This window comes from Phascolarctos cinereus, unplaced genomic scaffold (assembly GCF_003287225.1).
Source record: "Phascolarctos cinereus isolate Bilbo 61053 unplaced genomic scaffold, phaCin_HiC Scaffold_1;HRSCAF=81, whole genome shotgun sequence".
Taxonomy (NCBI): Eukaryota; Metazoa; Chordata; class Mammalia; order Diprotodontia; family Phascolarctidae; genus Phascolarctos; species Phascolarctos cinereus.
Genome location: NW_027555514.1, coordinates 241560185 through 241575774, shown reverse-complemented (window position 1 = coordinate 241575774; position 15590 = coordinate 241560185). Strand labels below are relative to the sequence as shown.

At 34.9% G+C, this 15590-nt stretch overlaps 1 protein-coding gene across 1 annotated transcript in view; it reads left to right on the top strand.

The window, feature by feature from the left end:
- CAPS2 (calcyphosine 2) overlaps positions 1–5670 on the top strand; it is a 59334-nt gene extending 53664 nt beyond the window's left edge. Inside the window, exon 18 of the mRNA XM_020968900.2 lies at positions 3534–5670. Coding sequence (XP_020824559.1) covers positions 3534–3709 — 176 coding nt within the window. The 3' untranslated portion in view covers positions 3710–5670. The remainder of the gene's footprint in view (positions 1–3533) is intronic.
- The last annotated feature ends 9920 nt before the right edge of the window (positions 5671–15590 follow it).

The following is a 15590-nucleotide window of genomic DNA, read 5'->3' as shown; positions in this document are numbered from 1 at the left end:
ATAAATTTCTGCTTAATGGCACTGGAAAACATTATTGGCAGAATAAGATACTCATTTATCAGAAATTTGCTCATCTCTAAGACAAATCAGCCAAGCCTGATCTCAGTTGCAGGTGACAAAAGGCAAATCTTATTTCAAAATTTGAAAATTAAAATTATAAGATTCTTCTATAAATTGTAATTGGGAAGAAAGTACTTGAAACTAAGTAACACTGCTAAAAGATGTATTTGTTGCACACCCTAGCAAGTGGAACTAATTTAAGAAAAAGACATTTTCATCCTTTTGTTTCATTATTATATTAAGACACAGACGTTAAAAAAAAACTACTCAAGATATAGATTTCTTTTAAGATACACACACAAACTTAATATTTGTGGCATTATATTGTGGTTGGAAAAGTTGGGATTATACAAGATGGGTTGGAAACCTGGCCCTGCCACCTTATGATGGTGACCTTAGGGAAGTCACTTAATCTCTCTGTGTCTCAGTTCCCTCCTATATAAAAAGAAGGCATTGGACTCTCTAGGGTTCCTTCCAATTCTATATCTATGGTACTACAATCCTTTTTGTCCAGCTTTCTAATATCATCAGCATTTGGTTAACTAGTTAGACTATATTAATTTAAAAATATAGTAAAATATTTGTGGCTTTGTCATTCTATTTTTATAAACTGAGCTTGTAATAGGGATATTAAGAGAGATTCTATATCAAACATAAGTTGTTTTATGGTTTGTAAAAGTTATCATTTATATAGGTTTTAAGGTTTGCAATGTACTTTACAGATATCTCATTGTATCTGCTCAACTACTTTGGTAGGTAGATGCTATTATTATTTTCATTTTAAAGATGAAGAAACTGAGGCAGATAGGTTAAGTGATTTGGAAATTAGATTAAGCCTAAATTCTGTCAGATTGCTTTCTAGTTTTCCCAACAGTTTTTATCAAACTGGATGTTCTTTCCTAAATAATTTATGTTTTAAGCTTTTCAAGGTAATTGAGTTCTATTATTTCCAATTATCCCTTGTCTAGGCTGTTTCATAGATTTCAACCTCTATTTTTAATCAGTTTCAAAATGTTTTTCATGATTTCTTCTTTATAAGATAGTTTATTATAATATAATATTATTTACATATAATTATATATTATTTTATATAATATAATTGTAATATAATATATCACATTATATTAATATATTATCTTATATATTATTGATGATATATTAGTATATATCATATTATATACAATTATATTATATATATTATTATTATATATAATATAGTTGGAAGTGCTAGTCCTTCATTTTCACTTTTAAAAAAGTTGTTTCTTAGGGGCAGCTAGGTGGCGTGGTGGACGAAGCACCTGCCCTGAAGTCAGGAGGTCCTGAGTTCAAATCTGGCCTCAGACCAAACCCTGACACTTACTAGCTGTGTGGCCTTGGGCAAGTCACTTAACCCCAATTGCCTAAAAAACAAAAACAAAAAAACCCAAAAAAGTTGTTTCTCTTGATATTCTAGATCTTTGTGTCTGTAAATGAATTTTATTATTTTAAAGAAGTTCTATGAAGATATCCCTTTGATAATTTGACTGGTATAGCAGTAAAACTATTATTTAACTTTGGTAGTATTGTCATTTTTATTGTATTGGCATGGCCCTGCCATGAACATGGAATATCTTAAATTATGGTATTCTTTACTTTTTTGAGGAGCACTTTTTAATTGAATGTATACAAGTGTTTTTTGTGCTCGGCAGATTGATTGCCAACTATTTTAAGCATTTTGTAGACATTTTGAATGGTATTTCCCTTTCGGTGATAGCCTTTGGGATTTTGTCATTTTTATACAGAAATATTTTCAATTTGAGGTTTATTTCATTGCCTGCAATCTTGCTAAAGTTATTGTTTTAATAAGCAACTTTGCTGATTGTCTAGATTTACCTAAATAAACAGTCATTATTAGCAAATAGTTTTTATTGCTCCTTTGTCTGTCTTAAACCTTTAATTTCTTTCTCTATGATGCTTTTTAATTACAAAGTGTTTTCATGTATGATATCTTAGTCATCATAACAATTTTACAGAACACAGATGTGTGTCTATCAATACAGAAGAGGAAACTGAAATTTAGGGAGACTTGCACCATCATGACCTAGGGCTGGATGGGACATTTTAGTTCTGTAAGTCCAATTATATCCTTTTACAGAGGAGGAAACCTGAGTCCCAGAGGGCTTAAGTGATTTATTTGAAGTCACAGCAAGTTGCAGGTTCAAACATCCAGGTCATCTGATCCCATGTCCTGTACTCTTTTAACTTTAACAGACTACTTCCCTCTCTTTGTCAAAGTGGGTGGACTAAAATCCTGGGATTCCAGGTATTCTTTTATCTGTCTCTGTCTCTCTGTCTCTCTGTCTCTCTGTCTGTCTCTGTCTCTGTCTCTCTCTCTCTCTGTCATATATACCAAAGCTCTTTCTTCATCTGTCACATTTTCTCTCTCTCTGTCTCTTTTTTCTCTGAATCTTTCTTTGTCTTTCTCTCTTCATTTCTTTCTCTCCTACCACCTGGGCTGTGTATTTTCTCTTCCAAAACCCTCATTTTTACTTCCCCTTCCATTGTCTCTTCCTCCTCTTTCTCCCTTAACTGTAATACAAAACTGAAATAGAGATATAAATATTTGTTTCATTCATTAACTATAGTCTTATGTTTTGTGTTTACTTTTCTTAATGTAAAAAAATCCAGATAAATGGAAAATTATCTTTCTGTAACACAAGAACCCAGTCCAGTTGTTTTTTTGTTTGTGTGTGTATGTGTCTCTTGATTGCTTCCCCCTTCCCCTCTAATATGTGTAAAATGTATTTTTTCATCTATCATTTTTCTTTGAGAATATGGTTCAGTGACTCTCAGTGGGAGAAGGTTCTTCACCCTAGATTGTAAAGTCTTTATTAATAGATTAATACTGAATACAATCTTAGCCAAGCAGAAGCTCATTCAGTTAAGAATTTCCTAAGCTTGTAAAGTATACATTAGTACTTCGTTTTCTATTTCCACAAAGCTTTTCAATTGTCTTTTGAATAAATAGTTTAATAATGTCTAAAGATATCCATTACACAATGGATCATGCTGTTCTGAAAAGTCTATAAATCATTGGAACTTTTCAGACATCTCTTCTTTCATTTACAATTGAAATTGAGTATTCCTTATATACTCCACCTCCCAAAAAACCCAACCAAGGATAGAGTTCATATTATTTTACCTCGGTATAATCAGCAATAACTTTACTGAAAGCTTTTAAATAGCCCTTAAAATATTTACTGATAAACATCACTTGTGAATTTTCTTCCCTGTGTTTCCCTTGCAACCTCCAATCACCAATAAATTATAGTTCATGGGGAAGATGTTGAAATAAATTGGACAGTAGTTTAATGTATAATCTCAAGCTGTTAACAGTGTGATTTCATAAACTGATCAAGTAATTTTTTTAATAGAGCTAATGCATTTTATTCAATTCTTCAGAAGATTGTTTTATAGCCACTCCTGTTTTTCAGGTTGTGCAACAGAGGAAGAAATTAAATCTTCATTTATAGAAACCCTAGAGAATGCCTGTAGTCACCCCCGTGAAGTGTTATACTGTGAATTTGAAGATTACTATGAAGGACTAAGTTTTGGAATATCAGATGATGAAGATTTCATTACTATCTTAAGGAATTCTTGGGGGATTTAGTTTTGAAAAGTGCACAAATGAAAGTTTGCCCGCACTGAAAACTTCAAATGGGAGACAAATTTAATGTGAGGTAGTATGAAATATCTTATTTTTCTGGGACTTCTCTCAATCCTCATACACATAGTTCTTCAAAAGATATTGTGTCTGGAAAGGGGAATATTTCTAGAACAAGGGCTGTGTTTGTGGGTGTGTGCGAGACGCTGAAGCAACTGTACTGCTTGTCGTTTTGTTGAACACAGCGGAGATGGTCTGGAGTTCATTTTTATCATTGTCAATGGGAAAATTCCATCTAGAAAGAAATGCATATGAATGTCTCTGTTGTCAATTATTTCTGTCTTTCTCTTCTGCTCTTCTTTCTATATCTCTGCCTCTCCAGTTTCCTTCTCCTACCTCCTGAATAATTCTCCAACGAATTTTGAGTAAATAAAACAGTGCAACTTGTATTGAATATGCTAAAAATATTAAATGAATGAAAGGCTATGTAAAAGGAGATCATAATATAAGTCTAGATTTTTGTTATTGGCTGCAATCACCTTAGAACTGACTGTATAAGATAGAGGATCATGAAGGGATGCCCATAAAAATGTCATATTTGTATATAGATTTAGTTTATAAAGCTCTAAATTTTGTTGTGCAAAGGCATACAACCCCAAATTATGTGCCTTTGGCTATTACCATATAACTCTAATTAATTAGAGGACTGACCAATCCAGTCTCTCTCTTCAGGAGTTCATCATTCTATTCATATACATAAATTGAAGAGGTAAGTTGGAAGAACGCTCCATTTGATTATTAGAGAGTGCATTGATGTGTATTTATAGAACATATGTGACAGGTTGGTATAAATAGAAAATGGAAAAGAATATAATTAAATAAATTTATGATATTTTAAACAATGTAAATGGCTCAAATGCAAATGTAACATACTTTAATGGTTGAACATTTTGTGGTCTTTTTCTGTTAAATTATCTTGTATGTATTATTCCTTCTTGGGAAATAGAGAAAAAGGAAGAAAGGAGAAAAAAATTAAGTTCCTAATTTGAATTCATTCATGTTAAAATAATCTAAATTAAAAAACTTAAATAGCCCTAAAATAACATTTGTCTGGTCAAGTGGAAAAGTAACTAGTTGTGAGTAAGGCTAAATTCTAATGTGACCTATATAAATCACTCATCTCCTTTGCGTCACTATTCTCATCTGTAAAATGAAGAGTATGGTTGCCACTCCCATGCCAAGAAAGTGGCATACATATAGTGTGGTTTGTTTGAGCCAGAAACATTAACATTTGAAGTACTATTCATTTTCATCATTAGTGTTAGGATTTAGATAAAAGAGAAACACTACTAAATATTTTGGAAGAAAACTGGAATAATTAAAATGTAGTTTAATTAGTCATATCATCAGCTATCATAAGTACATAGTATGCATTCTAAATATTTTCAGAAAAGTAGGTTAAGGAAAATTAACCATAATATTCTGAAATGAATATTTTGACAAAAATGTAGGTTGTTATAAGTATGAAACCATTTGAGTCACATTTTCTTGGAGACAATGATCTCACTAACCATAGCTAATCCTAAATCTGGTCACCATTTTATGATAAATGCATAATTCTTTTTCCTAGTAATACATATAGAATGTTTTTTTCTGTGGGTCATTCTTTGTGAATTTTAAATAAATATATTATTGTGTAAAGTTTTTATTTTGAAATTAGCAAATGCAAAAGTTTAAATTTTGTTCAAAAAACCTTTGTGAATTTAACTTATTAATGTAACAGATTTTGCATAACATACACAATAAGGCTATAAGTGGAACATAACATTTCATAGAGGAAGAAATTATCATCATTAATGATAAATGTGTCTTTGTAGGGACAGGGCTGGATAGAGCACCAGCCCTGTATTCAGGAGAACCTGAGTTCAAATCTGGCCTCAAACACTTAACATTTAACTAGCTGTGTGACCCTGGGCAAGTCACTTAACCCCATTGCCTAGCCAAAAAAAAAAAGAAAAGAAAAAAGAAAAAAGAAAAAAATGTGTCTTTGTAGTTAATTTCATTATTCTCAAAAAATTTGTATTTTATGGTCATTTTGATGTAGAACTATAATATAGTAAGTCAAGTTTTTGTTCTGTTTAGTTAAATTTTAATTATTAAAAAATCTGTGTTTTGATTTTGCATATTTTTTAATCATAGTACAGGAAATTATTCTTTATTCCTAATTTGACAAGTAGAATTTTCTATGAACCAGCATTTCCTGATATCTAGTATACAGGGACAATTTATGATGATGATTCTGAGACATTGTAAGATCCTGTGATAGGCTTTCTAAATCATTTGAAGAATTATGTAGTTATGATTGGTATTATTTTAATGTCTCTTTTATAGTTTTCCAAAATTTTGAAAATAGGTAATTCATGTTGATAAACATGTATACATACATGCACAAAAATGTGTGTGCATGTGTGTATATATGTCTATGTGGATGATCCCTTATGAACCAGAGCATTTAATATAGTTGGCTTTATTTTTTGTGTCTTCATAAAATGTCAGTACTTCAAAGATTTGAAATTCCATCAGTTTCAGTAATCTGTCCACTATCACTGATCACAATAACAATAGTTGCCATTTATATAGTGCTCAAAGACTGAAAGAATGGCTTAAATATATTATCTAATCAATGTCAGTTCTAATGAGCCTTCTATGACTTGACTTTTGTAAATGGTTTTTAACAGTTACTATGGCTACAGTTAATGTGCTGATGGGCTTCTAAGCTTGGTCATGCCTGTCCTAGGACAATATAATAGTCTCTCACTAGATTTATACTCAAAGCTTTTCCAGCTTGGCAGGATGCTAAAAAGCCTTGTACTTCGCTATCAAACCTTCAAGGACCCAGGGTTCACCTCTATAATGCAAAGATATGTTGAAGTAAGTCTTTAGTGGAAGACCTTTATAAAAGCTGTACTGAATTTCCAAGATAAAATCATTTAATGAATATAGGGTACTATTCAAGAGCCTTTAAAAAATCTGTGACAGTTAATTAAAATATTAATTAAGGCTTGATAAATTTACACAATTTGAAACAATTTCTGGGATTTTTAGCTAGATGTGCTTTGAAATACAAGAGTATCTTCTTAATAGTAGTTTTATTGGAATTTTTAAATTTGTTGAGTCCATGGTTAGTAGAGAATGCAAGACAGTTGTCACCTACTGAGTAATCTAAAATAATTCACAATCTTTAGGAACCTGTAATCCATATTTTGAATTACTCATTTTTTGCATCCAAACTATTCCTTTATTAGCAGTCAAAATTACTGCCAGCTATATTTATTTACAAAAATATTTAAATAGTTTTTAAAAATTATAAGATTTCTAACTTCTTCTTGCCTGTTTTTTTCCCTAAAAGTGAGTGGCAACTCTAAATTTTCTTAACCAGCCAGGACATATCTCATTATTACAGAATATTTTATCTATCCTAGATCCACTTGAATTATTTAAAGTGTGGTTAAGGAAGTTGGGAAGGAAGAATTTATTTAAAAAAAAACCTTGAAGATCATTAAAATGATTGACATACCAGTTAAAGAGAAGGAAGTTGTTCTAGAAAATGATACAAAAAAGACAAAGTTTGATTAATATGAAAATTATAGTGCCCTATGTAAAAACACTGAGAGAGGCAGGGAGCACAGCAGGTGGAAGACTTGGAAATCATAAGATTTGGTTTCAAGTCCTATCTTTGACTGTGACTGCTTTCAAATTACTTAATTTCTCCATGTATTTCTAAAACTAAAAATTACAGATGAATTTGATTTTTTAAAAAATCTGTACCTGCCTTGGAGGAGGGAGTTTCTACATCAGTGATTTCCCTACATCAGTGAAATCATAGGTCTTATTCTGCCCCCACTAAAAAGAAGTACAAGAATAAATGAGTGAGGGGCAGCTAGGTGGTACAGTGGATAGAGCACTGGCCTTGGATTCAGGAGGCCTGAGTTCAAATCCAGCCTCAGACACATAACACTTACTAGCTGTGTGACCCTGGGAAAGTCACTTAACCCCATTGCCCAGCCAAAAAAAAAAAAGAAAAGAAAAAATAAATGAGTGGATGATGTTGAATTTAATAGATTCTCAATAATTTGGGAATCCTTTGCAAAACAAAATAATGATCATTTTGGAGCACATTCCATGTATCTTTGGTGTACATGCTAAGTCAATGACATTTTAAATACTCAAAGGACATTTATGAAAGAAAAAAAACCTTCCATTTGTCAACGTCTTTGAAATAGAAAAATGAACAATCATTATATATGGAAAATAAAAACCAAGATTTCTTGCATTATTAAAGTTAAACCAAGATAAACCATTTGTATGTCAAAGACTTGATAAGTTATTCCTTCAACCAGTATAGTTTTTTATGTGTGATGCTACTTTTTGGTTATTTATGCGTTTCACCTATTAGAATAGCTACATCTTGCAGACAGGGATAGAAAGAAAAGGAGGGGAGAGGAAGGGAGAAAAAGAGAGACAATGAGAGAGAGACAGACAGAGAGACAAAGAGACAGACACAGAGAAACAAACAGAGGCAGAGAGAAACAGACAGAGACAGAGATAGACACAGAAACAGAGAAACAGAGACAGAAAAAGAAGAAGAAGGGAAGGGAGGGGAAGGGAGGAGGGGGGAGGAGCAGAAAGGGGGAGAGGAGAGGAGAGTAGGAGAGTTGAGAGGAGGGAAGGAGAGAGACACAGAGAGAGAGAGAGAGAGAGACAGAGAGGCAGAGGTTCTAGAAATGATTATAATGAATATAACCAATATTCCAATGGAGAGAACTCCAAGCGCCTTACTCTCTTAAAAAGACCATTATTCAATCACCTTTATGGCAGTTCCAGATATCTCATCATTTCACAATACTAGCTTTTGGCTTCTACACTGCAGTGTTTCTTAACCTGGAGTCTACGAAGTTTTGACAATGCCTCTTGATAAGGATATTTCAATATGATTGACTTCTTTTGTAATCCTATGCATTTTATACATTTTAAAACATTCTGAGAAAGGGGCCAGAGGTTTCACCAGACTGCCAAGCACATACACAAATGGTTAATAACTGTTCTACAGAGTCATGAGACCATAGCCTTTCCAGGGCATCATCTAACCTTTCATTAGGAATATTTTCATTTTCAGCTTTAATGATTTCTCTACCATTACAGAAGCTGAAGAAGTCACATTTTTGGTACTAGAATATGCAATGTTTGCTTGACCAGGCACAGTAATGAGCCTCACATCCCTATTACTGGGAAAGGCCTGTTTCAGGAAAATATCATTTTCCATTTAATCTAGGTTTAAATCTGCATGCAAACAAATTACTCCCCCCACCCCTTTTTCTCTCACTCGAATATCTTGTAAAAGTAGGTGTCATTGAGAAACTTGCAGAGCTATTAAATTCAATGTTTCTTCATTCAGTAAACATTTGCCAAGGGCCTCTATTCAATTCACTAGGATAAATTAGGATGAGCTGGCACCTAAGGGAAATACTGTATTTCATATTAGTGCTGATGGTCATCTCTGGACATATTAGTAGAGACATCATGGCATAATGGATAAAGAGTCTTGCCTTCTAGTTAGGGAGACCCAGAATCAAATCACACTTATCAGCTATGTGACCCGGAGTAAGTCAGTCAAAAATATTATCTATTATGTGTGATGCAGGTGATGAGGAAGCAAAAATAAAAATTAGTCCTTGCCCTCAAGGAGTTTATACTTTAATAATAATAGCATTTATGGAAGTATTTTAAGGTTTGTAAAGCTCTTTATCTCATTTCATTCTTACAAAACTCTGAGAGATAGGTGCTGTAAAATGGGGATCCATTTTACAGATGAAGCTAAGGTAGAAGGAAGTTAAATGAGTATTCCAGGGTCACACAGATCTTCCCGACTCTTAGTCCAATTCTTTATGCATTGTACCACCATTGTACCTCTTAGAGGGCAGGGGAGATAATATATAATATATAAATAAATATATCTAAGTTCTAATATCTCACTGCCCCAGATCCTCTAAGGCTATATGTATACAGTAGTGATGTCAAACCCAAAAAGAAACAGGGCTACTAATCCATACATAAGGATCTCTGTAGGCCATATATTGACTTAGTTTTAAAATGTGCTGTTGTCTTTGTTTTATTGTATTTTTATATTTCCCAATTACATTTTAATCTAATTTGGATCTGGAATGCTGTAGACCACATTTTACTAATGAACAGCATGTTTGGTATCTCTGGTTTAGAACACCTAGGCACCCCTTTATCACCTTCTCTTTTGGGAAAAAAGAATCACATCTGATATATTCAAAACTTTGGGGAATTAAAAGTTATTTATCTATTCCCTTAAGAGGCAATGTAGTAGGACAGAGTATTAGAGTTGAAGTCTGGGAAATGAGTGCCAAGTGGGATGTAAGTTGACTTTTACCTCCAAATCCAGAGCTCTTATGAGTTTATTGAAGTATCTCTAATTGAATACTTAGATGGTCACTGCCCTCTCTTTGGATTGAGAGCTCCTTGCTTGGTATGAGGCCAGGATCCCTGTAGGGAACTAAGTAAGGAGGTTGCATACAGTTACTCAAGTCAATAAGCCTTTATTAAGCATAAACTATGTGCCAGGCATTGGGCTAAGTGCTGGGGATACAAAAAAATGGCAAACACAAAAAAATGGCAAACTCTCAAAGAGCTCATGGTCTAATGGAGGAGACAATGTGAAAGCTATTACACGTACAAACAACATATAGACAGGACAAATGTACAAGATAAATAGTTCAACATATGTGCTATCTGTATGGACAGCATATAGACAGGAGAAATTGGAGTTAATCAGTGCAGGGAAAGCACTAGCTTTAAGGACTAACAGGAAAGTCTGCCTGAGGAAGATGGGAGTCCAAGACGGATGGTGGCTGACAAGTGTCAAGGCATCTTTCAGGCTGGGCAAGGATTCAAGCTAAGATACCTAATGAGATCAAGATCCTCAGAACTTTATGCTAATTCTTTGTAGTACTTTTTTTATATTCCACATATTTCATTTTCTTTAATAAAAGCCATTCCCCTCATTGTTAGGCCTTTTCTTCCAAATTTCATTCCTATTTGTCATGTATTTGGGAGTTTCTTGGCAAAGATGCTAGAAGGGTTTGCCATTTCCTTCTCTATCTCATTTTACAGATGTGGAAGCTGAGGTAAATAGGGTTAAATGACTTGCTCAGGCTCACAGAACAGTAAGTGTCTGAGGCCATATTTGAACTCACAAAGATGAACCTTTCTGACTCCAGGCCTAACACTCTATCTACACTGCACCATCTAGCTACCCCTTTATCCCTCTTAATGAAGCAAAATTTATTACAGTAAATTATGGGAATTTTAGAAAACTTGATTAATTTTATGGTGTCTCTTGGTTTAGAGATGAAAGGTAGGTTGCCAATGGCAGGACAACCTTAAAATTTAAACACACACACACACACACACACACACACACACACACATATATAAAAGATTTTATTTTCCCCCAATTCACAAGAAAACTATTTTAACATTTTTTTTATTTTGAGTTCTAAATTCTCTCCCTACATTCCACCCTCACTGATAAGGCAAGCAATTAGATATAGGTTATATATGTGCAGTCATGCAAAACATATTTCATTATTAGTGATGTCGTGAAAGAAAACACAGAAGACCAAAAAAAAATTTTAAAAAGAAAAAAAAAGTTCAAAAGTGTGCTTCAGTCTCCATTTTGACTCAATTCCTTCTCTGGAGGTGGATAGCATTTTTCATTGTAAGTCTTAGATCATTGTATTGCTGAGAATAGCTAACTGAAAGACAGTTGAAGTTGGAGATTAGAGGTTAGCGCAGAGATTGGAGGAGGGCAGGTAGATTTAAGAATCATCAGTGTAGAGACAGTGATTAAATACATGAGGGCTAATGAGGTCACCAAAAGAAGTATAGAAATAGAAGAAAAAGGGGCCCAGGACAGAATCCTGAGGGATGCCTACAGTTAGATAGGGAAGATCCAGTGTGAATTAGAGCTTCACCAAGAGAAGCAGAATATCTATAAATAAGGCAGTGAGAATGTTATTGTACTCTAATCATACCACATCTGGAGTGTTGTTTTTAGTTCAGAACATTATATTTTAGGATTTAGGAAAGGCTTTCATTGACTCTCCAAACAGGCATGGTTAAGGGCTTCGGTGTTATGTCTCATGAGGACCAATTAAAAGAGCTGGGAGTACTTAGCTTTGGGAAGAAAAGACTTGAGAAGACACGGTGGCTAAGTTCAAGTATTTGAGGGGCTCTCACATGGAAAAGGGGTGGTACATGTTCTCCTTGGTGCTAAGGGACAGAACCTGGAGCAATGAGTAGAAATTTCAAAGAGGCTTATTCTAGCTGGATGTCAGGGAAAATTTGATTTAACAGCTAGAGATCTCTGTAAGTGGAATGGGCTGCCTCTTGGGAGGTAGTGGAGTTTCTCCTCATTGGCAGTTCAAGTAAAAGTTAGATGACCAATTGTTGACTGTGTGGTAGAGGGGATTCTTTTATGTGTACAGGGTGGACTAGTTGGCTGCTGAATTCTCTTCCAACTTTGGGTCTGGGTGATTCTGTAATACTTACTCTACACATGCAGGGAGAGACAGTAATTATTTTATCTATTATGTGCCAGGCACTGTGCTAAGTGCTGGAGATTCACCTACAGAAAGACCAACAACAGGTTAATAGTAGACAAATGATCAGTTTATTTTCCTTCACTTTGGCCTCTGATCTCTGGCCACCCCTCCTCTTTGCCAAACCCTCTGCCCCCACCACATTCATCAGAAGGAATAACCAATTTGAGACACCCAGAGGGCCAAGGATCCTGATCTAAGAGGAGGGGTGGTATACAGGAAGAGATCCACCTAAAGATTTGCCTAATCCAGGCATGAAGGCAGCTTAGCCCCAACCCACTCAGCCCAAGTCGCTATGCATCCAGTCCCATCTGTGGGGCTGCTTTTTGGCACATGGGCTTTTCTGTGAGGCTCAGAATCTTCAGTTCCTCAAAGATCTGTGATTTCAATAGTGTGGGTGGGTCCTCTCTCCACTGACACAGATTGCAGTCCTTCTCTGCATTCAGAGACAATCTCTGCGAACTGTTATGGCCAACATTTTATCATTCTGTGGCCAAGCTAGGGATGAGCTTTTCCAAACTTAACCAGGCTAGCAGTCAGACAACAGCCAAAAAATTCTACCACTGTTATTCTTAAAACCTTTCCAGCTTGTGCAGATTTGTTGGTGGACATTCCTCACTGGTATGATATTTGAGAACATGCCATCATGTGGCAAATGAACAGGACTTCAGTGGACGACTGTTGTGTAACTTTTAAAAATTGTTTTACTGTATTTATTTGGAATTTCATTTATAAGCAAAAGGTAACTCTCCCTTTTAAAAATATTTTTCTTTGTTTGTTTGTTTGTTTTGGCTAGGCAACGGGGTTAAATGACTTGCCCAGAGTCACACAGTTAGTAAGTGTTATGTGTCTCAGGCCAGATTTGAAAAATAATTTTCTTTGACTGAAAGCTAGGGGATTAACAAACTTGTCTCACATCCAGAGGTCTCTTCCAATTCTAAGAGTCTATGATTCTGTCCCAGATGGTCACTGAGCCTTTGTTTGGACACTTACAATGACTGGGAGCTCACTATTTTGTGAAAGCATTCCCATTCACAGAGATCTAATTTAGGAAGTTCCTGCTTACATTTAGCTAAAATCTATCTCCTTGTAACTTCTATACATAAACCAAATTCTGTTTACCAGAGCTACACAGGGTAGTTAAACATCCAAAACTGTGGAATTTGATAGTTGGGAAGGACCTCAGTGACCATCTGGTCAAGCTTATAAACAAAATGAATCCTCACCAGGATATACCTGAGATATAGTCATCCAATGACTGCTTGAAGACCTTCAAGGAAAGGGGACCTACCACCTCTCAAGGCTGCCCATTCTACTTTTGAACAGCTCTAATTATTAAGAAATCTGCCATGACCTCAAGGCTAAAGCCACCTCTGTAACTCCCTTGTCCCCTCCCCCTCCATCCTATTGCTCTTGGTTCAGTCCTTTAGGGTAAAACAACAATCCTAATTACTGCTCCACGTGACAGCAATTCAGATACTTGTAGACAGTAATTATGTCCGTATTAACTCCTCTTCTTCAGCCTAAACCTGTCCAGTTCCTTCATGGATTCAAGGCCCTTCCCCATGCCTCTGGTCACTGTCCAGCTTATCAATGTCCTCTTTAATCATGGTGCCCAGAAATGAACTAGATACTCCAGATGTGATAAGACAGAGGACAGTAGGACTATCACCTCCTTATTCCTAAAATCTAGGAATAGACTCCCTCTTCATCACACATGTGCATGTTTGTTTGTGTGTATATACATATACACATATATGTATATACACACATACATATATATACACACATACATATATGTACACACAAACACACACATCTGTATAATGCATGACAGAATTTAAAGTTTAATCTGAATCATTAACATTTTCTCCATCATTTAACTCTTCAATCAAGAAACAATATTGCAAGCCCTGATTCATATGCATCATTTTCCAAGGCTCAGACTGAAACGGAAAACAACTGGCTTTTATATGGATGTATTTTACAAATATAATATGCTCTGATATGACATAACTTAACATAATATATTACATTATATAAGATTACATACACACATGTGCACATACACACATGCGCGCACACATGTTTGGTTAACTCTAATTGTTACAGAGTTTTTGCTTCTACTGAGCCAAACTCTGCCTTCTATTTAGGAAATGGTTTCCAAGCTTTTCTCCATTCTGATTGCCTTTTTCTGGATGTGGTGTAATATGTTGATGTGCTCCATAGTGAGGTGTCCAAAATTAAGAGTGAAGCTTCAAGGAAAAATCAGGAAAGGTATAATGAGGAACTGAGACAGCCTTAATGTTGGGAGATTCAGCTTAGCCACTCATGACAATGTTATAGTTAACAATCGATAGCTTCTAGTCATTTAATTGGGAAGAGGATGTATGACATCGCTCATCTTTCCCTCCTTTGCCTCCAGTGAGTATGGATAAGAGGGATCTTCAGTGAGTAATGGATTTAAGGAATGGCTTTCTGTATATTAATGACTCAGGAACCTCTTGATTGAAAACTGTTGTCCATAATGGTGTGACAAGTGAAATATGAAATGACTGAGGAAACAAAGATTTGATCTTCCATATATATTGATTTATTAAGCAATGCATGCCAATTGCTTAACAAACCAGGACCAGAACTCCTTAGCTTAGGTCTGGACCCCAAGTACAGAGGGAGACAGACTTTTATGCATTAAAAACAATGAACAAAATAAGATCAATTAATTAAAAGGAAACACAACAGTATTAGGCAATCTGATATCCAATTGGAGGAAAGATTAGGTACTTTCCAAGTTGGGAGAAAGAAGAGTAAATAGGTGCAATTCCCTGAATTCAGAAAAGGCAGTTCCCCCAAGTGTCTGTGGACAATCAAATGCATATGGAAACAATAACTGATTGTTCTGTATGAGGCCATTTTTCAGGTAACACATATGAGTTGCTTGAGATGCACAACTGTGAGAACATTCCTTGCATCAATATTTGGATCTGACCAGGTTTCTGGTCAGCATAACTTAGGTCCTTAGTTAAGGTTATCTAAGAATCAAGGATAGGTGGTCCAGCTCCCCAGCCACATAGGGCTAGTTTCAAAAAATACAATAAAGTTTTTTTTTCCCCCAATACCCACATTTGAATAAAGTTTTCTTATAAGACAGAATTTAGACTATACTCACTATTGAGTAGAAAGGGGACTGAATTAACTCC